General features: G+C 51.3%; 1 protein-coding gene across 1 annotated transcript in view; it reads left to right on the top strand.

Annotated features, from left to right (window-relative positions):
• XPO6 (exportin 6) overlaps positions 1–11,160 on the top strand; it is a gene marked incomplete at its 3' end in the record, with an annotated part of 36,510 nt that extends 25,350 nt beyond the window's left edge. The window contains exons 13-21 of the mRNA XM_009993788.1: positions 1,598–1,757; positions 2,854–2,946; positions 4,432–4,576; positions 4,986–5,132; positions 6,362–6,551; positions 8,378–8,533; positions 9,767–9,881; positions 10,368–10,539; positions 10,999–11,160. Of these exons, the coding sequence (XP_009992090.1) occupies positions 1,598–1,757; positions 2,854–2,946; positions 4,432–4,576; positions 4,986–5,132; positions 6,362–6,551; positions 8,378–8,533; positions 9,767–9,881; positions 10,368–10,539; positions 10,999–11,160 (1,340 nt within the window). The remainder of the gene's footprint in view (positions 1–1,597; positions 1,758–2,853; positions 2,947–4,431; positions 4,577–4,985; positions 5,133–6,361; positions 6,552–8,377; positions 8,534–9,766; positions 9,882–10,367; positions 10,540–10,998) is intronic.
• Positions 11,161–13,283: the final 2,123 nt, after the last annotated feature.

The raw sequence follows: 13,283 nt of genomic DNA, 5'->3' as shown, positions 1-13,283 counted from the left end.
ACGTGTATGGTCTTTAAGGGTTAAGCAGCCAAACTCCAATAGCAGACACTAACCTAATCATGTGATTTCTATTTGTATTGGTATTTATTTCATTTTGGTACTTGATATTACAGTATCATATGTGTTAAGAACAAGTTTGCAGCATCCAATACTACAGCAACTCAGAGAGATAATAGTTAATTTTTCCTTCCACTGAAACTTACTTCAAGAAAGCTTGTGCTCAAACCTGCTGGGAAGTTGTCCATTGTAGGAGCATTTTTATTTAGGTTTGAATTAAAATCATGGGAGTCAATGAGAAAAATAAAGTATTGAGGATGTAGTAGGTAGTTTCTGAAGGCTTATCTAGCTGGCATGTCAGGAGCCTTGCTATATCAATTATTTTATAAAGGTATCAGTGCTGTCAACTGAATAAAAAGCACAAGCACAGCTTTGTTCCTCCTTCCTGAGAAAGCAGGTAAGTAGTGGTGAGATCTGTGTGAGGGGAGGTTGTAGCCAAGGTTATATTGCAGTTTTCTGGGAAGCCCAGTGAAGGAATCTGTCACATCCTCAATCCTACTCCACATGGCAGAGTGGTGATCCTGTACAGACTGTTCAGAACTGAATACTTCCCATTTCAGGATCATTTCAGAGCTGGGATAAGCAGTGTGTAGGTTTTTAATGCTGTGTTAGAAGCTGCCACATGGACTGGTTGTTGAGGGGGTGGGTCAGAAGCAGCAGCTCAGGTGGAGCTGGGGGTTCAGAACATGGTACAAAATGGCAAGTTTGTGGCTGAAACCTGAGGCTGAGGTGAAGTAGAGGCAGTGGGAAGGCAAACAGATTTTCTTTGAAACATGGTGTTGCAGAACAGGTTTGCCTTTTTAGTAAAAGGGCTGGAATGTTTGGAGACTGGGTGTAAACAATTCAGCTTAGGACAATTGCAGAGGTAATAATAAGACTGGCACATCTGGTTATCAGTGTGTTTCTTGTTTCTGAGAAATCTGAAGGTAAACAACCACACTTGAGCTTAAAAAGCAAACACACTCTGGTTCCAAAAATGCTGCTGGGACACTTGCTGCTCTGCAGCCAGCAGAGGGAGTGTGAGTAGTGACCTCTGCAGAGCTGGGATGGCTTCTCGATTCAACAGGTCACCAGAAAAGCTCTGCTTTGTGTAAATATTAGTGCCAAATAGAAGAAAACAAATGTGGAAAAGGCTGAAATAGTTGGTATCATCCATCCCAGCCTTTAAAGAGGAGCTTGAAGTGCAGCAGTTGGAGCAGTTGAACTTCTCTTCCACAGTCTGAGTATTTCAGCCACTTGGACAGAGCTCAGCCTTGACCTGTGACCCCACAGCCAAGCTAATTTGAGAAGAATGTTTGTAATGTAATTAAAATAAACGTTGCATTTCCTGTAGCTTTGTAATTAGGTTTCCTATCCCCAAGAGCTCCATTTATTAGTCACAAGGTTGTGGGTGGTGGTGGTTGGTTTTTTTTTCCTTGCCCAAGTTTTCTTCCAGTCTTGAGTTTTCAGACTACTGGGTTCTGGGTGGCTACTAGCCCAGGGGATTGTTGCCACTGAGGTCTTTGAGTGTCCTTGCTGAGGAGCTGTGGTGTCATTGCAGGGCACAGGCTGAACATCACAGCAGAGAACGACTGTCGCCGGCTGCACTGCTCCCTGAGGGACCTCAGCTCCCTGCTGCAGGCTGTGGGCAGGCTGGCAGAGTACTTCACTGGAGATGTGTTTGCTGCCAGGTTCAACGATGCTCTTACAGTGGTGGAGAGGTAAGTGTGGGAGGGGGCTTTGCTGCCCCTTCCCCTGGGCCAGCAGCAGTTGTCACCCCCAACACGAGAAGGGAAGCGCAGGGTTTCTCTCTGCTCCCCTTCTCTTGATGAAGTGTGAGCAGCAGGACCAGGGAGGGGTTGTTCCCTCTGCTCTGGGACCCCACCTGGAACACTGTGTCCAGTTCTGGAGCCCCCAACACAAGAAGGACATGGAGTTCCTGGAGTGAGTCCAGAGGAGGCCACAAAGATGATGGGAAGGCTGGAGCAGCTCTGCTCTGGAGCCAGGCTGGGAGAGGTGGGGTGTTCAGCCTGGAGAAGAGATGATTCAGTTATTTAGTTGAAAATAATTTAGAGCCAAATTGACTGTTTGTGAAAATATGGGAAAAGTACCATGTTCCTGCATGGAAATGAAAAGACATAACCAAGACAGCTGTGTAGAGCCCTGAAATTCCAGTTTGCAACCATGTGTTAATGAAGTTTCTTTGAGGGCAAGAATGAAGTGACACCTGCCTTACAGTTCTGACAGATCTTTTCATGTAAGAAATGAGATTTTGGTGGTTGAGTTTTGAGAGAGACAACCCTGAACTAACTATAGAATCATATCATAGAAAGGTTTGGGTTGGAAGGGACCTTAAAGATCATCTAGATCCAACCCCTGCATGGGCAGGGACACCTCCCACCAGCCCAGGCTGACCCATCCAACCTGCCCTTCAACACTGCCAGGGATGGGGCAGCCACAGCTTCCCTGGGCAACCTGGGCCAGGCTCTCACCACCCTCACACCAAAGAATTTCCTCCTCATGTCCAACCTCAATCTCCCCTCTGCCAGTTTTAATCCCTTCCCCCTTGTCCTCTCCCTCCCTGCCCTTGTCCCAAGTCCCTTCCCAGCTTTCCTGGAGCCCCTTCAGGCCCTGGCAGGTGCTCTAAGGTCTCCCTGGAGCCTTCTCTTCTCCAGGCCAACATTGTCTTATGTTTTAGACAGATATTGACACAGACTCGTGAGGAGCTGCAATCAGATGAGATGTTTGAGTGGCTTTATATATGTGAGTGTCCATCTTACAGTCTCTTTACACTGTCCTGTGTGTGTTCACCTCCAGGTTGGTGAAGGTAACACTCTATGGATCCCAGATTAAACTGTACAACATCGAAACCGCTGTGCCCTCCGTGCTGAAACCTGACCTCATCGATGTGTGAGTATGAGCTGAACACTCCTCAGTGTTACACCCACATTTGGCACCTCCAGGAGGTGCAGGGAGGCTTGGATCTCCTCCATCTGCTGCTCTAACCACTACCACGTTGTGAAAAGTGCACTTCTGCAGTGATGCTGAGCTAGCCAGGAGGGCACCTTCCCTGAACTGTCAAAGGTCAAGGCTGCTGCTGGGATTTTGCTCCAGTCTTTTCTCAAGTTTCTGTGCTGAGGTGATTGAAAGAAAAATCAAATTGGGATGAGAAGGAAAAATGCCCATTTTATTGCCTCTGTTCTGCCCTGCCCTGCTGGCCATAAAAGCTTCATGCTTTTGCAGTCTAATGAAATGGTTAAACAAATGATGCAACAGTGGGATCTGAAGAAATGGATCCACTGACAGGATGTAGTTCCAGCTGATGGTTTTTTTTGCTACCAAAGTCAGATTTATGGCTCAAGTAAAAGGTGCTTTTTCTTAGCCAAGGACTCCAAACCATGTACTTCCAAGACAAACATGCCTGCCAGCTCTGCAAGCCATTCCTGAGACAAATGAGTGCCTTTCATCTAGAAGCTGACATCAAGTGTGAAACCTTGATGCTGCTAGGAGCAGAACACCTCTCTGACAGCCTTTGAGACCTTCCATTCCTCTGTTGTGTAGCACAAACGTGCTTCCTGGTGCTTTGGGAGCAGAATTTAAGGCTGTCCTTTTGAAGACACAAAGTCTTAGGTTGTGGCTGCAGGTATAGCTTGAAAACCCACACTAGATTTCATTGTACAGCTCTTTGGGTTTCTCCTAAATTCCTAGCACCGAGATGTCTGTAACAGTCTCTACTGGTTTAAAATAATTTGGGAGGGTTGTTGTTTGTTGGTTTGTTTTCTTGTGAGGGGTCTTCATCCTTTCCTCTGTCTAATATCCCTGGAGAAACCGTATGATCTGTTTTCTCAAGGTAGCCTGGTGAAAATGGGCATCATCAGGTGGCTGGAGGACACATGTTTGGGTGGTCCCAAAGAAATGCCCTGACTCCAAAATCTTAAGAGTGCTGTGCCAAAATGATAATGATGAAATATGATTATCATTTGGCCTTATCAGGTTATACCTTTGGCTTGATGCTGTTGCTGAGTGGGTGAGTCCAGTTACAGCACCAATAAATATGCCTTGGATGTACAGGTTGCCCAGGGAAGCTGTGGCTGCCCCATCCCTGGCAGTGTTGAAGGGCAGGTTGGATGGGGCTTGGAGCAACCTGGGCTGGTGGGAGGTGTCCCTGCCCATGCAGGGGGGTTGGAACAAGATGATCTTGAAGGTCCTTTCCAACCCAAACCAGTCTGGGATTCTGCACAGGGTCCAGGACAAAACCACATAGCAGTAAATAATATTGAAAGCTGCCAGCTTAGTCTGGGAAGAGAAATACTGTTTCCCAGGAAGTTGTCCAAGGTGCTGAGGATGTGTCCTTTGTCCTATGCCTGTGTCTGACCCTGTTTCCCCCCCCACCAGCCATGCACAGTCCCTGGCAGCCCTGCAGGCCTATGCCCACTGGCTGGCCCAGTTCTACAGTGAAGTTCACCGCCAGAACCCGGAGCAGTTCATCTCCCTCGTCTCCACCGCTCTGGAGGCCATCACACCCCTCATCAGCTCCAAGGTACCTGCCTCTCCACCAACTGTTTGGGTGGTTAACAACTCTGGACCATCCTGTGGGTCCTGGGGGGAATCAGTCTGGGAGAGCTGGATGTCTGTTGTCCAGAGCCACGGGCTGCATCAATGAGCTGAGGGCAGCTGCACAAGGTTCAGCGAGGCCAAGTGCAGGGTCCTGCATTTTGGTCACCACAACCCCAGGTTCCAGGCTTGGGGCTGGGAAGTGCCTGTGGAGAACCTGGGTGTGCTTGTTGACAACAGCTGAATGGGAGCCAATGTGTGTGCCCAGGTGGCCAAGAAGTCCACCAGCATCCTGCCTTGTGTCAGCACTGGGGTGGTCAGCAGGAGCAGGGCTCGCTGAGGGCAGCGTTGCAGGGTGTGGGGTGTCTGGGCAGCCTGACCACCTTCTCTTCCAGGTGCAGGAGAAGCTGCTGCTGTCTGCCTGCCACCTCCTGGTCTCTTTAGCCACCACGGTGCGCCCCGTGTTCCTGATCAGCATCCCAGCAGTGCAGAAGGTCTTCAACAGGATCACTGACACCTCAGCTCAGCGCCTTCCTGATAAGGTGACTTGTCTCAGACATGGAGAATGGAGAGGAGGTGTCCATGGGAAGCTGGGGCTCAGTTCTTATTGTAGTGAACAATAACCTCAGTACAAAAAACTGCTTGAAGGGCAGCAGTTATCTCTGTACTGTGCATGTCCAGGAAGCCAAACACAACTGTGTTAATCAGCAAGTGAGAAAGGAATAAGATCTGACCCAGTCCCTGATTCTGCATAATCTTCACAGTACAGGGACACGGACCCTGACATGCAGAGAAGAGTTTCCTGAGAGACTTCTCTTAGCATTCCCCAGAGATCAGCCCAGGCAGTGTGTATGTGGCAGAGGTACTGGGGAGTCACTGTGGAGGTTGGAGGTGGTTGTACTGTGTGCTGGTGTGGAGGCATGAAGTGCTGTACAAGCATGGAGGCTGGGTCTGTAAACCAGGCAAGGAGCCATGGAACTGGTATCATCTTTCTTTTATGAATATCCAGAGTCCAGTTCTGGAGTCTCCAAAACAAGAAGGACATGGAGCTCCTAGAGTGAGTTCAGAGAAAGCCATGAGGATGATCAGAAGCTGGAGCAGCTCTGCTCTGGAGCCAGGCTGAGAGAGTTGGGATGTTCAGCCTGGAGAAGAGAAGGCTCCAGGGAGACCTTAGAAGCACCTTCCAGGGCCTGAAGGGGCTCCAGGAAAGCTGGGGAGGGACTTGGGACAAGGGCAGGGAGGGAGAGGACAAGGGGGATGGATGAAAACTGGCAGAGGGGAGATTGAGGTTGGACATGAGGAGGGAATTCTTTGGTGTGAGGGTGGTGAGAGCCTGGCCCAGGTTGCCCAGGGAAGCTGTGGCTGCCCCATCCCTGGCAGTGTTGAAGGGCAGATTGGATGGGGCTTGTGCAGCCTGGGCTGGTGGGAGGTGTCCCTGCCCATGCAGGAGGTGGATGTAGAAGATCTCTAAGGTCCCTCCCAAACCCTTCTATGATGATGAATATGCAGAACAGAGACTTGCCCGTTGCAGGGAAGAGCTGTTGGAGCTGGGAGCTCTTCCCACTCCTGAAGTGGTAGAGCTTTGCTTCTTGCTTCCCTTGCAGAGCTGCTGGTTTTCACCTGGGCTCCTGAGCCCTTTCCTCCAGCAGCCAGCACTGGTGTGATGTCTTGAGCAACCTGAAGTTTTCCCTTCACTCTGGGGCTGTGCTTTGCCAAAAACTGAACCACAAACACGCTCAAATTGTCTCTTTCAATATCTTGTTGCTTCCAGGCCCAGGTGCTGGTGTGCAGAGCACTGTCCAATGTCTTGTTGCTGCCCTGGCCAAATCTTCCAGAGGGGGAGCAGCAATGGGCCGTCCGCTCCACCAACCACGCCAGCCTCATCTCTGCCCTCACCAGGGAATATCGCCAATTAAAGTCCAACACCATCTTGCCACAGAGGAAAGTGCAGCTGGAGGACAGTAAGTACCTCCACACCTCCAATCCTGGGGTCAGTTCTGGGCCCCTCAGGACAAGAAGGACATGGAGGGGCTGGAGCGTGTCCAGAGCAGGGCAAGGGAGCTGGGGAAGGGGCTGGAGCACAAGTGTGAGCAGGAGCAGCTGAGGGAGCTGGGGGTGTCCAGCCTGGAGACAAGGAGCTGAGGGGAGACCTGCTGGCTCTGCAGCTGCTGAGAGGAGGTTGGAGCCAGGGGGGTTGGGCTCTGCTCCCCAGGAACAAGGGATGGGACAAGAGGAACCGGCCTCAAGTTGCACCAGGGGAGGCTGAGATGGGATCTTGGGAGAAACTCCTTCCCTGAAGGGTCATTTACCCCTGGCCCAGGCTGGCCAGGGAGGGGGTTCGATCCCCATCCCTGGAGGGGTTTTCAAGCCCTGCAGATGTGGTGCTGAGGGACATGGGGCAGCACTGGGCTGGTTGAAGTTGGGTTGGTGGTTGGTAGAGTTGGGTTTATGGTTGGACTCGGTGTTCTTCAAGGTCTTTTCCAACCAGAATGACTCTGTGACCCTATACCAGGTTGCTCAGTGGGTTCTGTCTTCTGACACCTCAGTGCAAACCTTCTGCTGGTTTTCCAACACCTGAATTGAGAAACTGGATTTAGCAAACAGAGAGGCCAGGAAAGGAGCCATTTGTGTTTCCTTTCCCTTTGTAAAGACCCACCTTCTGTGGGTGTGTGCAGGGCAGCCTCACCCCAGGCTGTCTCTGAATTCTTCCATCAAGGTGCTACCTTCCCCAGTCATGCAGGGAAGGTGGGACCAAGCTTGGGATAAAGTTTTGAGTAGCACAGATTGCATGAGGAGTTGTAACAGCCTCGTGCTGGGCCTGCTGAGCTGTGGTGTTGGTACCAGGGCCTGGAGGCAGCATTCCTGAAAATTCTGCTTGTAAAAACCTCAGGAGATAACAAGAATTCCTTCTGGAATTGAGAAGTACTGCCAAGGGTGTGTATATCTAGAAGGGGAGGCCTCAACTGATGTGGTCCAGGGACCTTTACAAGCTCCTGTGGATGTTCTGGGATCTCTTTGAGGTCTGTCTTTTTGATTTATTGTCATTTCTTGAGAATCACTTTTCCAAGATGAGAGGAGTGTCAGCAGGTTGCTCAGGTGGCTGGAAGTGAGCTAGGGAAGTTCTCCCCATGTTTGGGTTAGATTCTGCAGTGTTTGTGGATCACTCCAGTCTTTACTTTCAGAAATAGAAGCCTTTAGTGTGCTCTCCTGTCATCATGTGCTTCTCTTTCCTTAGCTGGTGTTTCTGTAGCATATTGTGAATTCAACTGTTGAGAGCTCCCCCCTCAGCCTCTGCACCCAAGTGGGTGCATCTCTAGGGCAGTAAAAGTGTATTATTTCAGAAAGTGAGTCGCCAAAATGATCTCATTGAACCTGTTTCCATGTTTAAAATGTGAACATGCACTTGGGAGTGTTTTTTACTCCAGCCTGGGCTTGCTGGGTCTGTGGGATGTTGTAGTTACTGTGTGTGTGAGTTTGACTCCTTCATGGAATCATGGAATGGGTTGGGAGGGAACTTCAGTATCATCTATTTCCAAACCCCTGCATGGGCAGGGACACCTCCCACCAGCCCAGGCTGCTCCAAGCCCCATCCAACCTGCCCTTCAACACCCCCAGGGATGGGGCAGCCACAGCTTCCCTGGGCAACCTGGGCCAGGCTCTCACCACCCTCACACCAAAGAATTTCCTCCTCATGTCCAACCTCAATCTCCCTTCTGCCAGTTTGAATTCTTGCCTCTCACTCCTAGTTTTGACAGATGCAGGAGGTATCATCTCTCTTCTTTTGCAGCCAAAGTGATCATCCATCAGACCCTCAGTGTTTTAGAAGACATTGTAGAAAGTATCTCTGGAGAATCCACCAAGTCTCGGCAGATCTGTTACCAGTCGCTGCAAGAATCCGTGCAGGTCTCACTAGCCCTCTTCCCAGCTTTCATTCACCAGTCAGGTACAACCATAGGATGGGCTTTCATGCTGTGAGTAGCTCTATCACCTGCTGAGAACATCCAGTGTCCCTCCCACCCCAGCTTAGGATGGTGGTGGTGTTCACCTGGAGTGTGTGGGTTTGCTGGGCTGTGAGTCTGTGCTTCGTGCTGCGCTGAATCACAACAGGGATGGGGAGATCATCTCCAGGATCCAGGCATGAAGGTTTCTCACACTTCCAGGAGATGGAGGTGCCTGGTGTGGTGGTCAGCAGTGAAGCAAGGATGGAGCTGATCCTCAGCACACATAGAAAAAGCTTTAAAATACCCTGCCTGGCTATATTTGCATTTACATTCTCTGCAGAACCTTGAGGAGAAGGAGGAGTTGACCTCAGGTGTGGGGGTTTTCCCCCCCTGTAAAGGAAAAACTCTTGAGATGTAACCAGGCCTGTTCCTTGGCCATCCTGTGGCCAGTGACTTGTTTTTGTATCACAATGGGGCAGCTCAAAATGTCCAGGAGCCTCTCTCATGAAGAGCAAAGCATCCCAGGAAATATTTAGGGGAGCTAGGTGGGATTTTCTCAGGGAAGCAGGTGTGGGGGGAGGTGAAACCAAGCTGAAATGCAGAGAGGATCCAGGACAGCAAGCTGATGTGGCTCCAGGGCTCTGTTGTCTTCAGCCCAGCCTGGCAGCCTCCTGCAGTTGCTATTTTTTGGCCTGTCTGAAGGAGCTGGGTGGCTCCAGCAAACCCTGCCTGTTGGGACTGCCCAGGGCTCCCCCGTGGTGCTGAGCAGCTGCCCATGTGCTGAAGATGACTTCTGAAGTCAGAAGGGTCCTTTCAGTTCCTGCCAAAAAGCTTGAGTTCTGTCTCCTGACCCATCCCAAGCTGTGTTTTGGGTTTCCCTGCTTCCTGTGAACCCTGTCCAAGCAGTGAGGAACTGGAGATCATCCCAGACCTTGGCCAAAGCTTTCTCCAGGCCCTCTGGGTGGGCAGGCCAGGCTAAGGGCTTTACTTGATAGTATCATCTTTGTCCCAAGGTGTCTGGTGCAGGTTGTTCTCATCCCTGGCTGCTTCCAGAACTGGATGAACAATCTTGGAGCCCTGGAGTTCTGGCTGTTGGGTTCAGTTTCTAAACTGCTACATTTCCAAGAGGAAATGGGATGCCCTTTACAGGAGGAGCAAATAATCACAGAAAAGACTACTGATGGGTTTGAGTTTTACCTTAACACCTTCTTCTGGCTTTCCTATTCTTGTCTTAGATGTGACAGATGAGATGCTGAGCTTCTTCCTCACCCTGTTCCAAGGCCTGAGGGTGCAGATGGGAGTGCCTTTCACTGAGCAGATCATACAGACCTTCCTAAACATGTTCACCAGGTATTGTCCCATGTTGGTCACTTCTTTCTTACCCTTCAGGATAATTTCTCTCTGGAATTTGCTCACACAACAGGTCCTTGACCCTAAGGAGTGTAATGTTTCCAACCCCTTCCTGTCCAAACTTCTGTCATGGCCCAGGGCTAAATCTAAGGGAAATGCTTCCAGGTTTGGAGGAGGTACTGCCCATGCACATCAGTCCATCATGCTGTTCCAGCTCTTCCACAGGGTTTTTGGGAGTGTGCAAATACTGAATTGGAGTCTGACATTGCCTGTTAGCTCCTCCCCAAGATCTGAGGGTACCCCAACAATCTTTCAGGCTTGTTTCAGGGCAAAGTTCTATCGAAACCTTCACTCCCTCCTGTGCTTTAATGTGCTTGGTTTCCATTAGTTGAGCAAGTTCAGAGGTGCCACCTGCTTTTCTTTCAATTAGGTGAGCATGAAGATCTCTAGGAGGTTCCCTGTGCACTGACTTTGGTTTTCTCCTAGGGAGCAGTTGGCAGAGAGCATCCTCCATGAGGGCAGCACTGGCTGTCGGGTGGTGGAGAAGTTTCTGAAGATACTGCAAGTGGTGGTACAAGAGCCAGGCCAAGTGTTCAAGCCTTTTCTCCCCAGTGTCATCTCCCTGTGCATGGAGCAGGTTTACCCCATCATTGCTGAGGTAGGGCTGGTTGTAGAATCCTGGACTGGTTGGGTTGGAAGGGACCTTAGAGATCATCCAGTCCCACCCCCCTGCATGGGCAGGGACACCTCCCACCAGCCCAGGTTGCTCCAAGCCCCATCCAACCTACCCTTCAACACTGCCAGGGAGGGAAGGGAGAGGTGGGGATGGAGGGCATTGCTGGGAGAGTGAGAGAAATTAAGCTTTTAGCCTGCTAAGAGCTGTAAGTGTCAGTCTCTGTGCAGGGGGGACTGGAAGCAGCAGGATTTGGTTGGGAATTGTCAGAGGGTAAAATCCCAGACGTGCTCAAAGCAGGAGGTAAAACTCCATGGGGTGTTCTTAGCATGAGGTTGGTGACTTCCTGAGGAGGAAAGAGTTGGGTGCTGTTGGAGTGGGATGCAGGGGATGGGTGGGATCCCAGCAGAGGAGCCTGCAGTGAGTTGTGTTCTCTCCTCCCAGCGCTCATCTCCTGATGTGAAGGCGGAGCTGTTTGAGCTGCTTTTCAGGGTCCTCCACCACAACTGGAGGTACTTCTTCAAGTCCAGTGTGCTGGCCAGTGTCCAACGAGGAGTAGCAGAGGAGCAGATGGAGAATGAAGCCCAGTTCAGTGCCATCATGCAGGTAACTCAGCTGCACCCGTGGCTGGTCAGAACTTCCTCCCGTGGGGCATTCCCTACTTGTGGCTGTTCCACAGATGTATGGATGAGAGGAGTCAGACCATGTCTGGAGTGAGGTCTGAGCCTCAGGAACTGCTGAAGATCAGAGTGTTTGTGGAGTGGGCTTGCTGGTGTGCTCACAAGTGTCTCCCTTCTTGGGGAAGCCAGCAGGGAGGAAGGAATGTTAATCCCCTCCATGCCTCATCCTGCATCTGGACCTAAAAATGTACTTCTGACTGTGAGCCAGTTCCTTCTGTTACAAGTGTTGTGGTGAGCTCAAGGACAAGTTGTCCTGAGATCATGATCTCTTTTGGTTTAGATGGGCTTGTTCTGTACCACTGGATCTGGTAGAGAAGGGACAGTGGGGCAGCCAGTAGGTCAAGGGAGGTTCTCCTGCCCCCCTGCCCTGGTGAGGCCCCATCTGGAGCACCATGTGCAGTTCTGGGCTCCTAGTTCATGAAGGACAAGGAGCTGCTGGAGAGAGCCCAGCCCAGGGCCACAGAGATGCTGAGGGGCTGGAGCATCTGCCTGTGAGGAAAGGCTGGGAGAGCTGGGGCTGCTCAGCTGGAGAGGAGGAGGCTGAGGGGGGATCTGATCAGTGCTGGTCAATATCTCCAGGGGGTGGCAGGAGGGGGGACCAGACTCTTCCCAGGGGTGCCCAGTGACAGGACAAGGGGCAATGGGCACAGGCTGGAGCACAGGAGGGTCAAGCTGAATATGAGAAACAACTTCTTTCTTGTGGGGGTGGCAGAGCCCTGGGACAGGCTGCCCAGAGAGGCTGGGGAGGCTCCTTCTCTGCAGACATTTCGAACCCAGCTGGAAATGTTCCTGTGGGATCTGCTGGAGGTGACCCTGCTCTGGCAGGGGTTGGACTAGGTGATCTCCAGAGGTCCCTTCCAACCCCAGCTCTCTGTGACTCTGTAATACCCTCTGGGCTCTGCCCTGGGGGCAGGGAGGGCAGAGACAGGGGTGCCAGCACATTTTTAAGAAAAACAGACTGGATTCCATGTGTTGGTTGGGTCAGGATTGGCCAGAGGAGCTCCTGTGCAGTTCCTAGATGCTAGAACCCTCCCTGCAACAGGGAGTGCAACTCAAAATCAGGAAAAGTCAACCTCCCAGTCTATGACCAGAGTCCCTGGTGTGGGGCCCTTCACCTCCAGCCCACGTCAGTGTCAACAGAAGCTCTTGCACCATCTCAGTGTCCTCAGAGCAGGGCTTGTGCAGAGCCATGTGCTTCAGCTTCAGGTGGTTGAACTTCTAGCAGAGCTGCCTCATCCCTGAGTGCCTGTTGGGGCTGGGTCCCTTCTCAAGAGGCAGCTCCTGTGCTGCCATGAGCTGTCTGGGTGTTTCTCTCTGGCCTTTCCTCATCTGAACAACTTCAGATGTGAGGGAGGCCCAAGCTGCTCCCCATCCAGGGCTCTCCAGGTGTCTCTGTCTTTTTTTTTTTTTTTTCCCTGTTCTCCCTTGTGAGAACAGCCAGTGTTTGTCCTGAGGGTGTTACCAGTCTGTGTGCTGGCTTCCCCAGGAGATCTGGGTCCAGAACTGGCTCAGTCTTGGAGGGACTTGGGCCTTTTTTGTCCATCTAAATGACCACAAACTCCTCTGTTTCTCATGCCTTGGGGCAGCAACTGGTAACATCCTGCTGCCTGCCCCTGGTTTGCAGAGCTTTCCTCACCTGCCTGCCTCACCTGGGCAGTGTTTCAGAGGAGCTCAGGGAGTAAAAGGTGTTTTGTGATGAAGATTGTCCAGGCCTATGAGACAGTCCAGCAGATTTTGTTCCCAGGCTCTTCCCTGCTGCTGTAACCCCCAGATCAGCCTCCCAGCTCCCACCTCTGCTTCCTCATTTATTGCAGAAATGGGTCAGACACACCTGCCAGTCACCTGAGGCTGGAACTTAGATCAGGACCAAAACCAATGTGTGTGTTCTGGTTTGGTCCATGCTCCCTGTGCTACCTCAGGCAGCATCCCTGAGAAAGGGCCAAATCCTTCCTGGGCAAAGTGCCTGCCAAGGGAGCAGAGCTCAGCATCTGCCTGCCCTTCTTGGCTTCCAACTTGGTCCCCCTGTTCCCAGCAGACCCAGCTCAGCAA

This window comes from Chaetura pelagica, unplaced genomic scaffold (genome assembly GCF_000747805.2).
Source record: "Chaetura pelagica isolate M959 unplaced genomic scaffold, ChaPel_1.0 scaffold223, whole genome shotgun sequence".
Lineage (NCBI taxonomy): Eukaryota > Metazoa > Chordata > Aves > Apodiformes > Apodidae > Chaetura > Chaetura pelagica.
This window is presented reverse-complemented; position numbering and strand designations above follow the sequence as displayed.